The following is a 19,211-nucleotide window of genomic DNA, read 5'->3' as shown; positions in this document are numbered from 1 at the left end:
CTCCACCCCAGATCTCGGGACGAGCCTCCGCGCCCTAACCGGCATTGATCACCCAGGGCCCCCTTCCCTGCACGCAGCATGTCAAAGAACAGGGAATATCTCGAATGCCGGGCCGGGCTCACCAGTACGAAGTAATAGCGCAAGTCGTGCAAGTCAAGACGAGTACAACGACACACATCAAGGGGAAAAAAGCGCAGAAGAAACGGTCTCTGGTATCTTTCTCGTGCAAAGTACTCGTTTCCACATGAGAAGTTGTATTGGCGTCTCTGGAAGTCCGAACTGCCAATTCCAGGAGTCAAGAACACTGGCGGGGTGCAGGTTTCAAATTTCATGAAAACCCGGGTCTGAAAGAGGGAGGGTGGGGGAGGGTGCCGCGATATGACGAAAGCATCAGCGTTCTCGCACTGGGCGACTGACCTTTCCTCTCTCCTAACTGGACCATCCATTCCCTCGGATTCCACCAGAAGGCCAAGCCGATGTCGACGGGACGGCTTTCCGCCTTGCATATACATGCCGTGGCAGAGTGGAACGACAAACGAGTACGGAGAGGGGGTGATGATGCCCAGTATGGAGAAAGAAGGTCCGAGTTGACCACCCGCTGACCACTGTTCATCGGATATTCTCCCCGGAGAAGATTCCTTTCTGACGCTGGGCATGACGAGGAGACAGAGAGGGTGGTCATGGGAGGATGAGGGCTATAGGCAAGTGTCAGTCAGATCCAAGACAAGGGTGTCCTGTGTGAACTATATATAGTCGTCTTGCCTCCCCAAGCTCCCCTGTCCCATGATCTACTTCCTCGAGCCTCATCACCGACATTGAGACGATCAATCCAGGGGTAAAGACGACGATCTCAGCTGTACAATCAAAAGACACCCACCACCAAGATGAAGTCCGCTCTCACCCTCCTGGCCTCTGCCAGCCTGGCCCTCGGCCACGCCACCTTCCAACAGCTCTGGGTTAACGGCGCCGACCACGGCACGACCTGCGCTCGTCTTCCTCGCAGCAACAGCCCCGTCGAGAACGTCAACTCGCAGGACCTGACCTGCAATGTCGGCGGCAGGACCGCTGGCCACTTTGGCCTCTGCCAGGTCCCAGGTACGCCATCTCTCTGACCTTCTCTTCCCAAGCCCCTGAACTCGCTCTTGGCTGATTCCCCTTTTTTTTCCCCCCCTCTCTCAGCCGGTGCGACCGTGACCGTGGAGATGCACGAGCAGCCCAACGACCGCGACTGCAACCGCCCGGCCATCGGCGGAAACCACTTCGGCCCCGTCATCGTGTACATGTCGGCCGTGAACGACGCCACCACCGCCGACGGCTCCAACCCCTGGTTCAAGGTTGCCGAGTTCGGCTACTCGCCCCAGCAGCAGCTCTGGGGTACCGACGTGCTGAACGAGAACTGCGGTCACTTCAACTTCGTCGTCCCCGCCGGCTTGCCGTCCGGCGACTACCTCGTCCGCGCCGAGGCCATCGCCCTGCACGTGGCTGGCTCGCCTGGCGGTGCTCAGTTCTACATGACCTGCTACGTGAGATTTCCTTCCTCTCGCCCTCCCTGTCCCCCGACACCTCCTTTCCCCCTCTCCCATCCCTCGACTTCTATCTCGGCTTCTGTCTCCTGTCTTGCCTTCCATTTTATTTCTCCTTCCCTACCCCGAATTGAATGGAAATCTCATGATGCTAACAAGCTTTTCTTCAGCAAATCACCGTCACCAACGGCGGCGGCTCTTCCGTCCCCTCCGGTGTCTCCATCCCGGGCGCCTACACCGCCAACCACCCCGGCATCCTCATCAACATCTGGACCGGCGACATCAACAACTACGTCATTCCCGGCCCTCCCGTCGTCTCTGTCTAAAGATGCCAACTCGGCCTTTTCGAGACTCCAAAGGGCTGGTTCCATCCTTGACGGGATTGACCCACCAGCCCAGATTGTACATAGCCTCCTCGTAGATAGCATGGTGCATTACGCATGAATGAGTTTATAACGACACAATATAGCGTTGGCATACAAAGTTACCCAACTGAAAAGCGTTGAGTGATGTCTCCGTATTGCTATCCTTGGGCCGTGACCGAATCCAACGTCAATACGCTAGAAAGATATCCTTGCACGATCATCTCGCCAGAGTTCGGAGTTCGTGTACGTAGGGCATCAGGCCGTGGTTGTCGATGTCGGGCCGCATTGCAACAATCTGGCTGAGGCCAAAGGCAGGTCGTGGGATTTCTTTCGAGTCAACTGTTGAAGCGGGTCACGGTCTCGCAACGTGGGGATAAGCGGTGATTGATTCCGAGGACAATGTTTCCAGTAACAACTTCCAAGTTGCCAGAAGACAGAGTTGGCGTGGACAGTCCAGTAGTGTAGAGCCAGAACCGTACGAAGGACGGAGTAAAATAGGGTCCGAATTTGGTAGGCGAAGTCTTGGAGTTCAAAGTCAGCAGAAACATCACGTGTTATTGTTAGTCATCATCGCTGGCAGAATTCTGCGCAGTTGCGCGATTGTGTTTCACTTTGTTCTCCCCATCGCTTCTTCCATTCAATGTCTTCTAATTCTAATAATACACCCTCAAAAACTCGACCAACGCCATCATGGCCATCGCCTGGCCATACGGCATGCTCGTCCTTGGTATATCCTTATAGTGCTGCAGGTCGCGGCCCATACCCGTCCCGAAAGACGTCTGGAGCAGCTCCCCCTCGGGGCTGACGTTGTCAATGACGGCCTGAATAGCCTTAGCGGCAGTGCCCTCGAACTCCTTGCCGATGTACCGCTTCCGCTGCGCCTTGAGGATGCCGTAGGCGAACCCGGCCGTGGCGCTCGACTCGAGGTACGACCCTTCCTCCTCGGGAACGTCCACCAGGGTGCGCCAGAGCCCGCTGCCGGCCTGCAGCGGCACCAGGGCGCGCACCTGGGCTTCGAGGACGTTGAGGAGGTGGTAGCGCAGCGGGTCGTCCGGCGCCAGGCCGACCAGCTCGACGAACTCGGGCAGCGCGATGGTCAGCCAGGCGTTGCCGCGGGCCCAGCGGGCGCGGGCGAAGTTGTGCCCGCCCGCGCGGCCGGAGGCGTCGGTGAACTCCCAGCCGTGGAAGAAGAGCCCCGTTTCCGGGTCGCTGAGGTACTGGATGTGCAGGAGGAACTGGCGCTTGGCCTCGGCGACGTAGTGGGGCCGGTTGAGGACGAGGCCGATCTTGGCCAGCGGCATGACGGTCATCATGAGGGTGTCGTCCCAGAGCTGCTCGTCGTTGGCCTCGAGGTAGGTGGTGTGCTGCATGCCGCCGAAGCGAGTGCGGCCGAGGTCGTGCATGGCCCACTCGGCCCAGCTGTCGAGCCAGGGGAGGTAGGTCTGGTTGCCCGTCTTCTCGTAGACGCAGGCCAGGGTCAGGAACACGGCCATGGTGTTGATGTTCTTGCCCTTGTGGCCCTCGGCGAAGCGGTCGCGGAACCAGGCCTCGATGATGGCCAGGCACTCCTCGTCGCCCGTCAGTTCGTAGTACTTCCATATGCCGTACAGCCCGATGCCGTGCGTCCACTCCCAATCGTTCCAACCCTTGGTGTCGATGATGCGGCCATCGTCGAGCTTGAGGAGGAACTCGCCCGTGGTGTCCTTGATGTTGACCAGCTCGTGGATTAGCTTCTTGACCTTGGCGTGGATGTCGGCCGACTGGAGGCCGTGGACCTCGAGGGGCATGTTGGGCTGACTGTCGAGGGAGGACGTGCTTCGGAGTCTCTTACTTTCCTGCGGCGAGCCCTATGGAGTAAATCTGCCAGACGTACGGTGTTTATGAGGGCACGGTTACTTCAAGGGACGTTAACCGACATTGGAATCGGGCAACTTATGCTGCAAGACGACAGCAAGGTCCCGTGGAGCAATGGGACGGACCACACGGGGTAGGTTTGCTTACAGACTGCATAGCTTAACAGTGCCTCAGATGCAAAGCCTAGCACGGAAAGGGCGGGGAGTAAAAGGTCCCACACGCTTCGGCCTTGCGGGGTTATGTGTGGTGGGAAATCCAAGTCCATGTTTTGTGTCCTAGGGGAGGGACTGGAGCAGGTCAACAGCTGGAGATGTTTCCAGGAGCACCAACGTCGAAATCTCGGCCCCTACCAGGCCGAACCACCGAGACTTGGGCATTATCTGTATACGGTACTCTCGCAGAGACACAAAGTACTTCCAAGTCGGGACAGGAAGCTTCAAGCATGGCCACCGGTTTAGTCCGTCATCAAAAGGTAGAATTGCAATACAGAATGCCCAGAAGCTCTCTCTTCACATAAGCTCTTGCCAAGTAGTCCTCTTCGGCAGAGAAGCCCACTTCCTGTCCATCGCATCGGCTGTGGCGGCGGCGTTGCTATTCAGTCTCAATGGAGCCTTGGCTGTACTCTGTGCAGATCAGCTCGCACAACAACACCAACAGACATAAAGATCACCCTAGGCACCAATATAACTGGCCAACCTCTGGCCCTGGAGGGTGGACACGCCGCCATTTCGGTCCAAAGATGTTCCAAACGTCCTAGTCGCCCCCCCCCCCCATTACCCCCATGGGTACCCTTTCCCCCACGGGGAAACCCCCCCTGGCTCGACCCCGGAGCCCCCAACATGAGAATCCTAAAGTTGTGTTTTCATCTTGCTCGTACTTATTGATTGTACCTAGTACGAAGGACGAAAGCGCTCCATATCACGTTGAACTGATAATGTACGTCCCAGTTTGAAGTTGCTTCGCGAGCTCTAAGCAAGGATGGGTTGGAGGGCGGCGGGGAAAACCATGGCGAGGGGGATGGGAGATGGGAGGTCGGAGATACTCGTCACGTCCCGACACTCATAAAGAAGCGCCCCCCTCTCTATCTCCCTCTCACCAGTTCCGAGGATCGCACAAGCTGAAGGAAAAGAGCCCTGCCTCCCTTTCTGCCCTCCTACCCTGCCGAATTGGAGGTCCTTCCTGCGGCTCCTGTCTCCTCAGCCTCGACCCCAAACATCATCTGTTCCCTTGTTTCCATCTTTGTCCATATTTGCTCACACTCTCCGGCCACCATGTCTTCCACCGAGGTTCCCAACCCCAACGCCGTCAACTCCCCTCCCAAGGGTTCTGCCCCAGACGTCCCCGAAGGCCGCGGCTCGGGCGACAAGAGGGACAACGATGAAATCATCCACTCCGAAGACCCCGAAGTCCAATCGATCGATATGGACAGCAAGAATCAACAGCGATACGGTAAAATCGACAAGGAGCTGGCCAAATATGTCGCCGAAGATCGCATCTACATCTCCCCCGAGCGCAACGACGAGCTCCGCCGAAAAGTCGACCGCCGCGTCCTTGTCGTCATGATCTTGACGTACTTCCTCCAGGCTATCGACAAGGGCACGATTTCCTTTGCCTCTATCATGGGTCTTCCCGAGGACACGGGTCTGGTTGATGCCAGCGGTGGCTTGAAGCAAGAAGTGCGGTTCCTCTCTCTCCTTCCCTTCCAATTCACAAAGGAAGAATGAGCGAGGCTAACAGCTATGGGGGTCTTGGGGGGGTGTGAGGGGAAACAGTTCTCCTGGCTCACCACGGTGATTTACCTCGCAACTCTCGTGGTCGAATACCCTCAGAACTGGCTGCTGGCTCGCGTGCCCATCGCAAAGTACCTCAGCGGTTGCATCATTGCGTGGGGAACGGTTCTAGCTTGCCACGCCGCCTGTCGAAACTTTACCGGTCTCGTCATCGTCCGTACCCTTCTCGGAACCTTCGAGTCCGTTTGCCAACCCGCCTTCGTCCTCCTTTCATCCATGTGGTACCGTCGTGAGGAACAAGCCGCGCGTGTGACATACTGGTGTGTAGTCGGTTGACCCTGACCTTGGCCCCCTTCTCTCCGGGCATCATTTACCATGCCTCGTACGCCTGCCCAGCAAAGCAAAATAGGAGAGCTAACGTACCCGCTTCTCATGATACAAGGTATATGATGAACGGTGCGCAGCAAATCGTGGGCGGCCTGCTCGCCTACTGCTTCAGCTTGATCACATCGGGGCCGCTCAAGTCGTGGCAGTGGCTGTTCCTATCATACGGCATCATCTCGGTCATCTACGGCTTCTGGGTCGGGTGGTGGATGCCCGACTCGCCCATGCGGGCCAAGTGCTTCACCGAGGAGGAGAAGCACGAGATGGTGGAGCGCGTGCGAGACAACCAGACGGGAATCCAGAACCGCGAGTTCAAGAAGAAGCAGTTCGTGGAAGGGCTCGCCGACCCTCAGGTCTGGGGCTACTGCATGATCTCCATCTGCACCACGCTGCCGACCTCGGGCCTCGGCGCCTTCGCCAACATCATCATCAATAGCTTCGGCTTCAGCGTCCTGGAGACCCAACTTCTCGCCATGGTGCTGGGCTTCTATATCATCATCGTCCTGATGAGCTCCAGCTGGCTGGTCAAGAAGACGAGCCAGAACCTGTGGATCATGCTCGTTTATTGTATTCCGTAAGTCTTTGACCCGTCTTACCTCTTTGAATTCAACAAGCAGGCTCGGTCTAGTTGGGGGGGTTTTTAGGTGACTAACCTTGACGGTGGGGGATTTTCAGGTCCTTCGTCGGTACCATCTTGCTCATGACGGTCCTCCCAGGAGACCGGTCGCGGAATATTGGGCTTCTAAGTATGTTGCTCCTTTGTCGATGTGGTCGTGTCCCTTCGCTGCCCCTGCGCCTCGTAGGAGGAGCAAATTCACTGGTGTCATGACTCATGAACGGACAAAACTGACACCCAATTGACAGTCAGCTACTACATCACCCTTTCTTTCTGGGCCGCCCAGACACTGGCGCTGTCGCTCATCTCGCGGAACATCGCCGGCCAGACCAAGAAGACGGTGGCCGTCGCCCTGAACTTCATCTGCTGGGCCGCCGGCAATGCAATCGGTGAATAGCGCCCCGTTTCTTTGCGTTCCCACCATTCGCATATACTAACCTGCCCTCCCCAACTCAGGCCCTCAAGTGTTCCTTTCCTGGGACGCCCCCCGGTACTACATCGCCTTTGCGACACACCTGGGATGCTACAGCGTCCTGGTACTGGTGATTATGGCGCTGCGGTTCTACCTCGTGCGGCAGAACAAGAAGCGGGACGCCCTGGCAGCCGCCGGCGTGCAGGAGGCAAGCAAGGATTACGTGGTGCACGCTTGGGAGGACTTGACGGACCGGGAGAATCTGACCTTCCGCTATGTGTTCTAAACAGAATTCGAGTCTTGCCGACAACGATCCGGTGGTGTTGTAAATGTCGAGATAGAGAGACAGCGAGATCGAACACCAATTTGGTCAATGCAGGCTGGAAAACACGCAGTAAGAAGCAAGCGGAAAGAGAAGTGCCGGGAAAGTCGTGAATGTTGTCGCCACGTCGTCCCCACGTCGTCAAGGACATTCTGCTTTGTGAATCATCCGAGTTCGATAGGTGTCTGGTGAGGTGGTGTCCAGATTGTGCCTCTTCAGAAACTCCCGCGGTAACTCCATCTCACAAAGTCCATCGCCAAAGTAGCGTTTTCAAAGCAAGAGGAATCCTTTTCGCTGCCAGTACAAGAAATCTGGCGTCGTCAGAGATCCTCCGAGGCACGACGTTTTTCCAAGCTCAACACAATGCGAGCCCCACATCGGCGATTGGCTGTACGAAGTATACTTCGTACATCTCTTCCTCGAAAACCTTGTTATACTGAGTAAGTGTTGGGCGTTGTCGAACGGCTGAAAGAGAAAAAGAGGCGGACGAGATGAGTCGAGACAATCGAGAAAACTGAATACGGAGATGACTGAAATACCTTAGGTATAAGGTTTATTTTTTTCAACGTCGTACCTAGGTAAAAGAACTTCACGTGTACAGGTATCGATGCTTGGCATGTACTTTGTACGGACATGTCGGTATGACGCACCTACGAGTTTTTAGCACTCGCTAAGCGAACCGGGAAGGAAACCTCCGGGATCTGCAAACCACCACACACAATCGCGTATGCGGATTGGGTAACTCGGTAGCTTCACAGGGCTGTCACTGTCAGGTGCCGCCGCAACACCACCACTGAGGTTGTTTAGAAAGGTAGGTACATGCGGGGTACGGGTATGGCGTACGGGTAAGGTACTTAGCTCGAGGTACCTACGTACTGGACCTTACCTAGGTATCCCCGCCGTCTGGCCCGTCTCTGACCATGACGCGCATTCGTTTTCTTTTTCTTCCCTCTTTTCCTTCTGACATCCTCGACCGAGTTCTCCTAGCTCCAAGAAGAAAAGGAAGGCTGGTCGATTTTTATTTTCATGAAAGTCCTTGCTCGATTTCGCCTCCGTCGACCCCAACTCAATCTACGTTTCCTTTGCTCATCTACGTCACTCCTTCGCAAGACCGACTCGAACCCTTCGCTGAGCCCCTCCGATCGACCTCGACCGCGACCAATTTTCTGTTGTTTTTTCTCCCAAACAAACGATAAACATCACCTCTATACACTCTTACACGGTCCCCTGTTGCCGTCGCCACTATCTGTATCGTCCTCGCCGATGCCCGGCACGAAGCTCTACCTTCCCTCCAACATAGCAAGAGACAACACAATATATACAAGCCATGAGACCTAGCGGTCGACCCAACCTGCGTCGCATAGCGGCTGGCTCCCGGGTTGGCTCTTTCCACGCCGGTGAGCCCATGCCGAGCTTCGAAGGCGGTCGTCACGCCCGTCCTATCATCAGTCGCGAATCCACATATCGATACCAGACCTTTCCGCTTCCTTCTCCCAAGACTCCCGGTGCGCGGTCCGCGAGGCTAGGGGATGAGGGCGTCTCCTCCGGCCGCCAGTCGCCCCACGAGGAGACCCCGCTACCTATCCGCCAGCTTGGTCTCCTCGCCATCCTCTCCCTCGCCGAGCAGACTGCCCTCAACTCCATCTCCCCGTACCTACCTCAGATGGTCGAGTCCTTCCCGGAGGTTGGAGAGAATGAAGCCGGCCTCTACGTCGGTATCCTCGCTTCCTCCTTCGCCCTCGCCCAGCTGTCCACCAACCTTCTCTGGGGCTACCTGTCCGACCTTGTCGGCCGGAAGCTCACCATGGTCCTCGGTACCTTCCTCCTCATGGGCTGTTTCATCGCCTTCGGCTTCTGCCGGTCCTACTGGCAGGTCGTCGTCGTTCACGTCGCCATGGGCCTGCTCAACGGCAACGCCGCCGTCGTCCCCACCGTCCTCGGCGAGGTCACCGACCGCTCCAACCAGAGCCGCGCCTTCACCTGGCTCCCCGTCATCTACTCCCTTGGCAGCATTACCGGCCCGGCCGTCGGCGGCCTGCTCGTCGGCAAATTCGACCATTCATACCCGTATCTCGCCCCCAACCTTGTCAGCGCCATGCTGCTCCTTTTCAGCGTCGTAGTCGTGACCCTCTTTTTCGAGGAAACCCTCGAGAGCTTCGACGGGCTGCATATAGAGACATGGGTTCCCCAATGGCTTCAGAGGGCGTGGGCTAAGACTTGGCGTCCCTCGGAGCCGCCCCGTCGGAACAGTTGGAGCTCTCGCTGGCCCCGCCGAGGCGTGCGTCCTGTGATCAGGTATGACGACTATGATGAGGAAGACGACTTCGATGAAGAGGAGGACCAAGACCAAGGGGAATCACATGAGTCTCGGGGACTTTTGCATCCCAACACGGCGAATGGAAACCCCGACGACGACAAGGATGACGAGCACACCACGTGGCGCCAACTGCTCGACCGCAACACCGTCCTCGTTCTCCTTACCTACCTCGTCTTCCAGTTGGCCAACATCTCCTTCAACGGCCTCTACCCCATCTTCGCCGACGCCAAACCTCCTACCGGCCGCAACCTGTCGCCCGGAATCATTGGCACCATTCTCAGCGTGGCTGGGGTGGCCACCATCGTGTTCCAGGCCTTCATCTTCCAGCACGTTAAGACGCATCTGGGGAACCTCGGGACCTACCGCATCGCTCTGTGCGGTCTTGCCGTCAGCATGACCCTCATGCCCTGGGTAGGCTACCGGGACGACGAACCACCTCTGGGCATCGGCACGGGACAGGGTTGGCTGTACGCCGAGCTCGTGTCTGTCCTGATCATCAAGAATATCTGCGCTGTGGGAGGGCTGTCGTCCGTAATGTTGCTGGTAAGTTTTCTTTCAACCAAACCACTCAAACCCATTTTCCTCTCCCCCTCCCTTGCCTTTTTTTTTTCGTCCCTCGAGTGTCTTAGTCCACTGACGAAAAAAAACGGTAGATCACCAACTGCGCTCCGAACAACGGCACGCTCGGCACGCTCAACGGAATGGCTCAGAGCTTGTCCGCTGCCGGTCGCAGCGTTGGTCCTTTCCTGTCCGGCGCCCTGTTCACGCTTTCCATGGATGTGCAACCGAAAGGGGAGGCTCTTGTCTGGGGCATCTTCGGCGGTGTTGCCTTTGTGGGCTGGCTCTGTTCCATGCTCATCAAGAACAGAGGGCTCGAAAGCGATGACTGGGTGGGGAACGAGGACGACGAGGACGACGACTCGATAGACGACGAAAGCCAGTTATAGGGTGCCCTTCGCGCACAGAAACCGACTGAGTTCCATTATTGGGATGTACTTTTATAAGGGAGGAATTGAAACGAGACGTGTCTCTGTACGCATTTGCTTTACACGGCGTTTGAACCGGGAAGGGTCAAGAAACAGGGCTTTGCAATACTGCCTCTGGATAGAAAGGCATGTGCAGTCGCAGGGGGTTATGGGTTCGAGGCCGGACAGCGATAAGGACACAGGAGTAAGTGATGGCGCTCGGTGTTGGACAGTATACAGGATATACAAGACCCCTTTTTTTTCTCTTTTTTCTTCTTCTCATATCTTTGTTTCCTCTTGTTTTTTTGCGTATTTTACTTTCGCATTTTCGTCTCCGTACACAGTACTCAGTAGGACCCTCAACCCTCAACAGCTACGACGCCGAGACCGCAGCAACCCAAGAAGCGTGAATGGTTTAGTGGTAAAATTCTCCGTTGCCATCGGGGAGCCCTGGGTTCGATTCCCAGTTCACGCAAGGGTTTTCAGCCACCATTTTCCGAACTGGTGTAACGGTTAACATTTGTCGCTCTCAAGCTTTGAGCTGTAGCGCCGACAGGCCCAGGGTTCGACTCCCTGGTTCGGAATCTTTTCTTTTTCTTTTTCGTCGTACTTCGGGGGCAGCATGCGTGTAACTTTTTTTTTTTAGTTGAGAAAAGAAAGTCGTTGTTTCCTCAACAACAACAAAAAAGAAGAAGAAAAAAAAGGAAAAAGGAAAAAGAAAAAAGACGCGACGCGACAACGGCCCGTCATGGCGGTTTCCGCAGCGCAAGTGGGGATTCTCGAACACTAGCCTCAAAGCTATACAAGATTACTCATTACGATTCGTGCCTCCTATAATAACCCATACGAAGTTCAATGGGTCCATCGTGTGAAATGCTTCGAAGCCTCAGACTATCGATTGTAGACCGGTTGAAGGTGAAGAAAAGGTCAAGTCAGTCTTCCATTGAAGTGGTTTGTAGGCGTCCCAACCGTACGAACCGACCCATGGGGATTTCACGCGTGGCGTACCTCTGTCCAATATGAATGACTGGTGTGTACCTACCTACCTCTCTATGATCTATCAAAGCTGTACCTCTATAAATATATCCGCCCATTCTCTCATGCCATGCACGTCCCGAGAAACAAAACCCCCCCCCCACTCAGTCCCATCCTTCGCTTCGGCGTTCCAACCCGAAGTGGCTTCTCCCCCATTCCATTCTCTGACAACTCCCGCCATATCGTTTCCCTTCCCCTTTAATACCAAGTCGGCGGGCTCGTCCAATGCCGCAGCATACGGTTCACGGCCCTTGTCCACTCGTCCTCGAATAGCATGCGTAGCTGCTGCGCCTCTTGCGGCGACGGGTCCCGCCCGCCCCACATCTCGGGCTTATTTGCTTCCAGAGCGGCGTACTCGGAAATCAAGTTCCTGTTCGGTGAGAGGGTCACCGGACCGAAGAGTTAGCGGGATGCGCCATTGTGTCGAATGTTTTTTTTTTTTCTTTTTTCTTCTCTCCCTTTTTTTCCGTTTTTTTTTTCGTTTCCTTCTCCACTGCGGTTATTCTGTCCGAATTGTTGGGAGACCCCTTTTCCCCACCATGGGAAGGAAACACAGAGTCCAGCAGAGACAGGACGACGGGAAAGGTGAACGCAAAAAGAGATGGGGGAAAAGGGGCAGAAAAGAGAATCACTGCTGACGTACTCTTCTTTGATTTTGGTCAAGATCAGCCAAGCAAGGTTCCAACTGCGATTCGAATCCGGATCACTGCGAACTTGCATGTGCGCATCGTGGACTATATCCCCGTGGAACGGGTACGCTCTCGTGAGGCCCTGCAGCTCCATCAGGAACTGGTTGCTGGTGACGTAGTAGTTCCACGCCAGCGTCATGGGCTCTTGGAATGCCTGGGTCTCTTCGGCCCTCTCGCAGGCGGCCGCAACCTTCTCTATGCGACAGAGTTCCGTGAGGGTATTGACGCGGTGGGTGAGGAGAGCGTCGATCAGTTCTTGAAGTGACCTCTGGACAGGAGAGTTAGCCTCGCTCTTTCTCGTTCATTGACCCGTGTTTACTCCTGCCCTTTTAGGTTTCTAGGGCGGGACGAGATGGTGTCTTCCACAAGTCTCATGTCGTATGCGCTTGGCAGTGACAGTTGGTTCACTTACCCGGAGATGCCTCGACCCGGAGCCCCCCGAGTAACTGCTACCAGAGCTCCGGTGGCTCGATCCGGTAGATGGGTGAGGCGACATGACGGAGGAGGAGGAGGAGATGCTTGGTGATAGTCCAAAAGTCCTGGAGGTTCGAAGTGGGCGTAAGGGTGAGGAGAGTGTCGAAGTCGGTGCCTATCTTGAGCTGGAGTGATCGGATGATATCTTTGCTCTTGCTTGCAACAAGGGATGCCCATGTTCAGGTGAGTTTCGACAGACTTTATATCATGATCTCCCTCCTTGATGTTAATCCAAGCACTATGCCTTTGTAAGAAGAGGCCTCCGTGGTTAGAGTTGAAGATGATGGCGATCTTCTTGCGATCGTGAGATGGTATAATTATGGAAGAGAGAGGTGATGGTGCGGAGACCGCCGGCGAAGAAAACCTGCCAAAAGGCGAAACCATCGCCGGGAGACGTTCCAACTTCCAGATGGGAGGCAGAAGGATCGAGGAACCCTTGCCTAGTGCGTTCGGCTATTCGAAGGGAACAAAACCGGGAAGCTGGCAGTGATCGGAGTCGTGAAGACAAGGTATGATGAAGATAGACGGAGGCGCTACAGGTACGGGTACGCCCGGACCGCCAGGGCCACAAGGGGCTAACGGGTCTCCGGGAACTGACATCCACCATTCTGGAAACCGCCGAAAATACAATGGGCAACCGACAAGGGATCCTCACGACCCGAGACATTCGGGGCGATAGAGGATATAACAGAGAGGCGGTTCGTGGTGGGGCGGACAGGGGTAGAGTGCCAAGGAGCAGGGTTAGTCGTGGTTGTCCAAATTGGGTACCCTACCTTATCGTGCAGCCCATGCGCTTCCCTGTCATGATGCACCAGTAATAGATAGGGCTGAACGATTGAGAGGCCCACGACGGGAGAGGTTTCAAGTCCAGATGGGGATGACTCCAGTGTACCGCACGTGGCCGTCTTCGCACCCTACAAAGATAGCTCGTTGACTATGCCCCAGCAAGATCAAGGGCCTGCTCTGATTTTGGACAGTAGGCATGCCTGCATCGTAGCATATGTTATTTCTCGGGAAAGTGCAGAGCTTGACTTTCGACACGAAGTCACTGAAGAGTGAAAATTACGGGCTGGCAAGTGGAATCTTCGAAGTTCGGAACTCCAATTGCTGGATGAGTGGACACGGCTCCAGGACTATCAGATAGTCTCGTTGTAAAAGAAAGGAATAATACTTCCCTGGCATTGTAGAGGGCATACCTATGGCACACAGCAAAGGAAGTTCGTCCTCCCAAGGACGGAAGGTACCTTTGGACACCGATCGTCTCTTCTGGCCGGGGAATATAGGAATCGGACTAATAGATCGAGTGCCAGACTGCTACGGAAAGAGGTCGCCAAGAAAACGTGGGGCAAGAGATCATATCGCGTGAGATTGCGGAGCCGCCGAAACAAAACACGATGAGAAACAAGAGATGTAGAAGTCAACAAGCTCAGAGGTGGCGGGGCAGCTCCTTCGAGTCTTCGACCCCATGTCCAACCTTAGCGTGGGGTAAGACCCCGGCAATTCTTGTAATATGATTGGATGACGCGCTTATAAGCGCGGCCGCGCTCCGTCCGCCACCGTTGGAGGCCTAATAAACGCCCGATAGACGTTGGTCTTGCCCTAGGCCAGGGGTTGGGAGACGTCGGCCGAAATCGTTCCGCGATGCACCTCATTGCAACCGTTTTGTGCACTTGTCCAAAACTCGGCACTCAAAACCCGGCTTTGCCTGTGGTGGGCGGGATGGGGTGTGAACCATGGTACGTACCCTCGAATGGTGACATCCCGGAAGAACTCCACTTAGAACCATATGAGCATCTTCACTCTACAGTGAGAATAGAGCGCCACATGGTTGGCATATATCGACACGTATATAGACGTGAAAAAGGCGTTCTCTTAGACAGCCCGTTGCATGATTGCATGATCTGCTTGACCCGAGTTCACGTTCTGGTCACGGGTCTAGCCCGTTTTCACCGCCTCCCATCGATCGTCTGGTCCGGGCCCAGCTGTGGCTCTGCCAATCCCAAACGCTCAAAATACCCCGCAACTTTAAAGCACAGGCCAGCCATCTATGGCTTAGTGTGTTCTTTTTTTAGCGCCCTGATGAATCAGCATGCCCCTTCTTTAAGCCTCATCAGTTCCAACATAATTACATCTCGCAACTCTCAAACATATCAACATCAAGGAAGAGCCCAGAAGCGCCTTGCTCCATTATCACATAAATCTGACAGATTCTATTTTTTCCCCTCAAAATATTTGTTTCACAATTTGATCCTTTGGTCAATGGTCCTGGGCTGCCTCCCAATGGAGCAGAATGGCAAATCGAAGGACGGTCCAAACGTCGAGAGATTGCTCCAGTAGCTTGGTTGGAGAAGCCTGGTGCCCTAAGGGCGAACAAATTTCGTGTCCAAGTTTGATTCTCTACTATGGTATTCAGATCTCTCCAGATGCTCTTATTTTGCCAAGACGTGGTTAGGCCCGTTTTCCCCATTCGTAGTCATTCGTAGTCCCAAGTACCTTTCCGAAAAGCTCGATACCCCCCCCAACCCCCCCCCCCCCCCCCCCCCCCCCCCCCCCCAAACCCCTTGAAGCAACTCAAATAAATGTCTTCATGCCCCCAATACACTTTTCTTCACTTATTTTATCACGGCGCAGGTCGCAGCCTACCACTTGGCAACAACGGGCAGATCCCTTGAACTCTGCCCGACGGCAAACGAGTACTGTCCAGAAGTAACCATGACCCAATTCTGCTGCACGACATCCCAGTAGCTGAGGTCCCTCCGCGTCAGGTCAAACGAAACGCTCTTCTTCTCGCCCTTCTCCAGGTTGAACTTCTCGAACCCGCGGAGGACGCGGACCGGGAAGTCAATCTCGGGCTCGGTGTCGGGGTACGACAGGTAAAGCTGGGGAACCACCTTCCCGGCCACGGGACCCGTGTTGGTAACGTCGACCGTCACGGTCACGTAGGTCTCCCACAGGTCGGGGTTGCCGCCCTGGTCGCCGCCCGCCTGGGAGAGGGCCTGAGCGACATCGTATCCCTCTGGGTACGGGTAAGGGTCCTGCTTGATGTCGTCGACGGAGTCGAGGTACGGATAGTTGTACCGCTCCAGCCGGCGGAGATCGGAGGGCCACAGGGCCTCCTCGGGATCGGGAATCGACTCGTCGAAGGTGGGCGGCTCGGCGCTCGCGGCGGGCCGGGGCGAAGGAAGCGGCGACTTGTCCTTGACAGACTTGACCTTGACATTCGAGAACTGAAACGTCGTGTACGACAGGCCGAACCCGAACTCGAAGCGGGGCTCGATATTGTACTTGTCGAAGTGGCGGTAGTCGATGTAGAGGCCCTCCTTGAAGTCTTGCTGGGGAACGACGCCGTTGGGCAGATACATAATCTGGCCCCCCTCGCCATAATCCTTGAGCGACTTGGCAATGGTGTACGGCAGCTTGCCGTTCGGGTTCATGTCGCCGAAGATGAGCTCCGCCAGCGCATCTCCGCTCTCTTGGCCGGGGAGGTTGGCGTACAGCACGGCCTTCACGCGGGGCAACTCAATCCAGCGCTCCATATCAACGGGGCCCACGGAGTGAATGACGACGACGGTGTCTCCGTTACCATTTCCACACTTCTCGACGACGTGTTCAATCAGGTCGTCCCCACCCTTCTGCAGCGAAAGGTCGTTGCGGTCGCCACCGACACTGCCCCAAGCGAGGAAGCCCTCGCCGCCGTCCGAGTTGGCAAAGACAAAGCAAATGTCCTGTTCCGCAAGAACAGATGGGTTTCTCTTGTAGTAGTCGAGCTTGTTGTCCAGATGCTCGGTGATGGTCACCTTGTCCTCGTCGAACTCCCTCTTCAGGGACTCAGCGGGCGTGATGAGGTAGGGAAACTCGGCGGACCCGCTGCCCCATCCCTCGGCCAGAGTACCCTGGTTGCAACCGCGGTCTTTGCAGTAGTTGGGACCTTTGCCGGGACCAGCGTCTTCTCCGAAAACACCGACCTTGAGCTTGCCATCGTGAAGCTTCTTCTGCTCGATGCCGACCAGCCCGTCCCTGCTGATAGGCAGAACACCCTCATTCTTCAAGAGGACGGTTCCTTCGGCAGCGACCTGACGAGCAAGGTCCTTATGAGGCAGCAGCACCTGGACGTATTGGTTGACCTCAGATTCCTCCTGCGGCGTCTTGCTACCCGGGGCGAGTACGCCCATCTTTTCATTGGTCCACGAGGAGAAGTTGGGCAGCTCCTCGGGGTAGAGTTCCTTGTTGTCCTGGCCGAGCTGATACCAGGCCGCAACGATACGGACGACCATGTCGTTCAACCTGTCGACGGGGACGGAACCGTTGAGAACGGCTCTCGACAGCTCGCCGCCCCAGAGGGACTTGCCATCTTCCCAAAAAAGACCGTCACCGGGCATGGTCATGTCCAGGCCGGCCAGGGCACTGCCGACACCAGAGCGTTGGGCCAGCCAATCGGACATGACGAAACCCTGGAAGCCCATCTCGTCCTTGAGAATGCCGTTCATGAGTTTGGAGTTGTCGCAGGCGTAGCTGTTGTTGACCATGTTGTACGAGCACATGACACTAAAAGTCCAAAGCGCGGTTAGCATGGGGTGTGCGTGATAAGCGAGAAAGGGGGGAAAAGCAGAGGGGGGGGGGGGGGGGGGGGGGGGGGGGGGAAGGAATGGGAGTGGATTGACTTGCCTGGCCACGCCGGCCCTGATCGAGTCAGCAAAGGGCCATGCGTAGAGCTCATGGAGGGTACGGTCATCGATGTTGGCGGAGAGGGCGTTGGGCAGGCCCCACTCCCAACTCTGGCGGAAATGCTCCTGTTCGTTGGCAACGAAATGCTTGATGGTGGCCATGACGCCCTGGTCCTGGACGCCCTTGATGGTCTCGGCGGCAGCAATGCCCTGGAGGTAGGGGTCGGAGCCAAAACCTTCCCAGTTGCGGCCTCCGGCTGGCATACGGCCGAGAGGGCCCACACACGGGCCGAGGAGGACGTGGATGCCCTTCTGCCGGGTTTCGAGGCCGTGACCCTTCCCACGCAGATAAAAGAGCTCCTTGTTGAAGGTGGCGCCGGTGGTAATACCGGCCGGCCAAGCGGTGGCGTTGTCGGCGAAGCGAATACCGAGAGGGCCGTCCTGAAGCTGCAGCTGAGGGAAGCCGACGTGCAGAGCCGGGCCGGTGGTGCCGACGGCCAGACCCATCCTCCAACCGGTGCCAGTGGTGATGTTCACTTTCTCGGGAAGAGTCATGCGGGAGACCATGTCGGCGGCCTTCTTGTAACTATCGGCCCAGGATTTGAGGGTGCCGCCCTTCGGAGCAGGGTACCAAGGGGGAGACTCCCCGGTGGGGGGTGCCTCCTTGTACTTGGTGTAGAAAACGGCACCCCCGGCGCTGAGGATGGCCCAGAGTCCGAGAAGGACGCAGGTGACGATGACACAGCATCTGGACCGGCCTTTGAAAGGTCTGCGGAGCGAGGAAAACGGACCGGGCCGCGGGCCGCCGAGGAAGGCAGGTTGTGTAGATGTCGCTGTAGACTTGGGCCTAAGGTGTTCGGTCACGTCAATGTCGGAGTCTGAATCCTGTGAGCGACGACGTCTGCTGCCGTCGTCGGACAGGAGTCGTTTGCTGCTCGGATCCATGGTCGAGACGAGTGGTGTCCAGGGGGACGACGGTGTGTCTCGGAGCAATTAGGTAGGAGACTTGGGACAGCAACTTCCGAGCTGACAGGCTTGGAAAAGTTCGATGAAGAGTACGTTGTAGCGAATCAACCGTATCGTTTTAGGAACATCGAGCCCGTTTCAAGATGATTTGACTGCCCTGCCGGTGGATTGACCTTCTCGTCGTCGTTGTGAGGTTTGTTCGAACGAAGAGACAGAACTGACCAGGCCCTGACCGCCAGATACCTTCCCAATTCGCTCGAAAAAAACTGAGGGGGTAAAGCAAAATAGAAGAGGCTGAGAACGGAAGGGATAAGTGGGAAAAGAAAATTATAAAAGGAGGAAATATTCTGGGTGGGAAGGGGTGGGTGGGGGAAGGAAGAGAGAAAAGACGAAGGGGTTGAGATGTGCTCAGCTTGCTGCCGAACAAACAGAAGGTCCAAGTGCTATTACTCCGTACGTTGTACTGTTTGTTGCTGCAGTGTCACAGTGGGGGGCGGGGAGCGGGGAGCTACAGTGGAGTGTCTCCTCCCACCTCCCCACGCTCACCGGCCCACCTGCTCTGCATCCCACCATCCGCACGGTGCAATGTCATCCCCTTCAGGGGACGCGACCCATGCCAGTCCCTAAGATACAACGTGCGAATTGCTATGTCTCTTCACCGAGTGCTAGACCGCCTAGTGACGTACATGACACGCTTGATTGGCGCGGAGTCCCGGTACTTCGGGCCTAGTGGGTTTGCAAAGGTCCCCTGAAACGTAATTATTGACACTGTGAAAGGAGACCCCCGATGCCCGGCTAAACCTCGTTGTCTTCGGGGCTGCACAGTGCAGAGTAGGGTCCGATTTCTTTCTTTTTTTCTCATTTCTTTTTCTTACTTCGTACTGTCCTTAAACAG

General features: G+C 56.0%; 7 protein-coding genes and 2 non-coding genes across 9 annotated transcripts; 6 read left to right on the top strand and 3 right to left on the bottom strand.

Annotated features, from left to right (window-relative positions):
• Positions 1 to 884: 884 nt before the first annotated feature.
• SODALDRAFT_272044 (endoglucanase II) lies at positions 885 to 1,849 on the top strand (the record flags this gene model as incomplete). Its single annotated transcript, XM_028607806.1, has 3 exons — positions 885 to 1,095; positions 1,180 to 1,523; positions 1,694 to 1,849. 3 exons carry the CDS (start codon positions 885 to 887, stop codon positions 1,847 to 1,849), a joined length of 711 nt encoding a protein of 236 aa, XP_028468779.1.
• Positions 1,850 to 2,505: 656 nt separating this feature from the next.
• SODALDRAFT_330693 (glycosyl hydrolase) lies at positions 2,506 to 3,867 on the bottom strand. The gene has a single exon (XM_028611264.1). It carries the CDS (start codon positions 3,673 to 3,675, stop codon positions 2,542 to 2,544), a length of 1,134 nt encoding a protein of 377 aa, XP_028468778.1. The 5' UTR covers positions 3,676 to 3,867; the 3' UTR covers positions 2,506 to 2,541.
• A 656-nt stretch (positions 3,868 to 4,523) lies between these two features.
• On the top strand, positions 4,524 to 8,013 carry SODALDRAFT_376698 (MFS general substrate transporter; the record flags this gene model as incomplete). Its single annotated transcript, XM_028614836.1, has 11 exons — positions 4,524 to 4,595; positions 4,690 to 4,840; positions 4,943 to 5,418; positions 5,515 to 5,792; positions 5,915 to 6,430; positions 6,532 to 6,602; positions 6,721 to 6,861; positions 6,929 to 7,161; positions 7,264 to 7,365; positions 7,508 to 7,596; positions 7,980 to 8,013. 11 exons carry the CDS (start codon positions 4,524 to 4,526, stop codon positions 8,011 to 8,013), a joined length of 2,163 nt encoding a protein of 720 aa, XP_028468777.1.
• A 155-nt stretch (positions 8,014 to 8,168) lies between these two features.
• On the top strand, positions 8,169 to 10,885 carry SODALDRAFT_349085 (MFS general substrate transporter). Its single transcript, XM_028613406.1, has 2 exons — positions 8,169 to 10,066; positions 10,177 to 10,885. The coding sequence occupies exons 1-2, from the start codon at positions 8,534 to 8,536 to the stop codon at positions 10,468 to 10,470; spliced, it is 1,827 nt and encodes a 608-aa protein (XP_028468776.1). The 5' UTR covers positions 8,169 to 8,533; the 3' UTR covers positions 10,471 to 10,885.
• SODALDRAFT_108805 (hypothetical protein) lies at positions 10,556 to 10,934 on the top strand. The gene has a single exon (XM_028606530.1). It carries the CDS (start codon positions 10,701 to 10,703, stop codon positions 10,896 to 10,898), a length of 198 nt encoding a protein of 65 aa, XP_028468775.1. The 5' UTR covers positions 10,556 to 10,700; the 3' UTR covers positions 10,899 to 10,934.
• Positions 10,893 to 10,963, top strand: SODALDRAFT_t65. Its single transcript has one exon. It is a non-coding gene; the product is annotated as a tRNA-Gly (tRNA).
• A 20-nt stretch (positions 10,964 to 10,983) lies between these two features.
• SODALDRAFT_t66 lies at positions 10,984 to 11,072 on the top strand. The gene has a single exon. It is a non-coding gene; the product is annotated as a tRNA-Glu (tRNA).
• Positions 11,073 to 11,721: 649 nt separating this feature from the next.
• Positions 11,722 to 12,708, bottom strand: SODALDRAFT_322209 (hypothetical protein; the record flags this gene model as incomplete). The annotated part of the gene is made up of 3 exons (XM_028609696.1): positions 11,722 to 11,893; positions 12,167 to 12,480; positions 12,625 to 12,708. 3 exons carry the CDS (start codon positions 12,706 to 12,708, stop codon positions 11,722 to 11,724), a joined length of 570 nt encoding a protein of 189 aa, XP_028468774.1.
• A 2,568-nt stretch (positions 12,709 to 15,276) lies between these two features.
• Positions 15,277 to 18,684, bottom strand: SODALDRAFT_343141 (beta-glucosidase). Its single transcript, XM_028613114.1, has 2 exons — positions 17,352 to 18,684; positions 15,277 to 17,231 (listed from the first exon to the last, which is right to left on the bottom strand). Exons 1-2 carry the CDS (start codon positions 18,293 to 18,295, stop codon positions 15,326 to 15,328), a joined length of 2,850 nt encoding a protein of 949 aa, XP_028468773.1. The 5' UTR covers positions 18,296 to 18,684; the 3' UTR covers positions 15,277 to 15,325.
• Positions 18,685 to 19,211: the final 527 nt, after the last annotated feature.

This window comes from Sodiomyces alkalinus (assembly GCF_003711515.1).
Source record: "Sodiomyces alkalinus F11 unplaced genomic scaffold SODALscaffold_2, whole genome shotgun sequence".
Taxonomy (NCBI): Eukaryota; Fungi; Ascomycota; class Sordariomycetes; order Glomerellales; family Plectosphaerellaceae; genus Sodiomyces; species Sodiomyces alkalinus.
The sequence above is the reverse complement of the archived record's forward strand: the minus strand, read 5'-3'. Positions and strand labels throughout refer to the sequence as shown.

What these genes read in the sequence shown, in the direction of transcription:
- SODALDRAFT_349085 (XM_028613406.1), top strand. Translation starts at nt 8,534, where the DNA reads ATGAGACCTAGCGGTCGACCCAACCTGCGTCGCATAGCGGCTGGCTCC. An exon ending in TGTCGTCCGTAATGTTGCTG is followed by an intron (nt 10,067 to 10,176) that starts GTAAGTTTTCTT and finishes AAAAAACGGTAG; the next exon opens with ATCACCAACTGCGCTCCGAA.
- SODALDRAFT_330693 (XM_028611264.1), bottom strand. Translation starts at nt 3,675, where the DNA reads ATGCCCCTCGAGGTCCACGGCCTCCAGTCGGCCGACATCCACGCCAAG.
- SODALDRAFT_108805 (XM_028606530.1), top strand. Translation starts at nt 10,701, where the DNA reads ATGGCGCTCGGTGTTGGACAGTATACAGGATATACAAGACCCCTTTTT.
- SODALDRAFT_343141 (XM_028613114.1), bottom strand. Translation starts at nt 18,295, where the DNA reads ATGGATCCGAGCAGCAAACGACTCCTGTCCGACGACGGCAGCAGACGT. An exon ending in ATCAGGGCCGGCGTGGCCAG is followed by an intron (nt 17,232 to 17,351) that starts GCAAGTCAATCC and finishes TTGGACTTTTAG; the next exon opens with TGTCATGTGCTCGTACAACA.